This window comes from Oncorhynchus masou, chromosome 23, assembly GCF_036934945.1.
Source record: "Oncorhynchus masou masou isolate Uvic2021 chromosome 23, UVic_Omas_1.1, whole genome shotgun sequence".
Taxonomy (NCBI): domain Eukaryota; kingdom Metazoa; phylum Chordata; class Actinopteri; order Salmoniformes; family Salmonidae; genus Oncorhynchus; species Oncorhynchus masou.
The window spans coordinates 6026741-6027645 of record NC_088234.1 but is presented as its reverse complement, the minus strand read 5'-3'; the positions used below and the strand labels follow the sequence as shown (position 1 = coordinate 6027645).

At 39.1% G+C, this 905-nt stretch overlaps 1 protein-coding gene across 1 annotated transcript in view; it reads left to right on the top strand.

The window, feature by feature from the left end:
- The first annotated feature begins 503 nt into the window (after window positions 1–503).
- The window catches only part of LOC135510219 (fibrinogen alpha chain-like), an 8975-nt gene continuing 8573 nt past the window's right edge, over window positions 504–905 (top strand). Inside the window, exon 1 of the mRNA XM_064931013.1 lies at window positions 504–643. Within this exon, the coding sequence (XP_064787085.1) occupies window positions 590–643 (54 nt within the window). The 5' untranslated portion in view covers window positions 504–589. The remainder of the gene's footprint in view (window positions 644–905) is intronic.

Here is a 905-nt window from a genome sequence, read left to right as displayed (position 1 = left end):
GTCAGCTCACCTCCAGGTCAGAGAAGAGATAGTGAAAAACAACCACACAGACACTAAAATCAACAGGACTGGTTTCCCTCCGAAAACATTCCTCCTATGTTCTTTTCTCGTTCTATCCCCTCTACTCCTCACCGCTACCCAGTCTGATCAGGGGCAGTATGTATCAATCCTCTACTCCTCACCGCTAGGGGACTGATCCTATCTTAGCACACTTACTGAGATGTTCGATGCGACCGGCAAAACCCCAGATCTGTCAAGGGCAGAAGTGAAGGACACAACCTGGAATGAGAAGCATCGCAACTTGTGAGTCAATCAATCCGTTACGAAACCCCACGAGGTTTCTTGGAATGACCGCTCACTAGACAAACAGTGACTAATGTGGCCTGTATCCCAAATGGCTCCCTATATCGTGCACTACTTTAGACCAGGGCCCTATGGGTGTCCCTATGGGCCCCAGATATAAGTTGTGCACCACATAGGGAATAGGGTGCCATTTGGACCTAACCGAGGGTTTGTCATCAGGTATTGCCATATATAGGGGCCCTGGGGCCCGGCGGAACAGTATTCTAGACGGACAGAGAGAAGAGAGATGAAGCTACTAAATATCCTCTGCTTCTGCCTGGCTGTCCTCGCCTCCACTTGGGTACGATAATATATGTTTTCATTATTTATTAAATTATTTATTTTAATTTAAGAGGTTTAATAATACTTCATTTAATAATAATATATTGGATTTATATAGCACTTTAAAAAAAATATATATATTTGAAAAATATTTTGGGGTCATTATTTATTAAATCATTATTTTAATGTTAAGAGGTTTAATAATATTTAATTTAATAATAATAATAATAATCATAATATATTGGATTTATATAGCACTTTTTATTTTATTTTATTTTTTC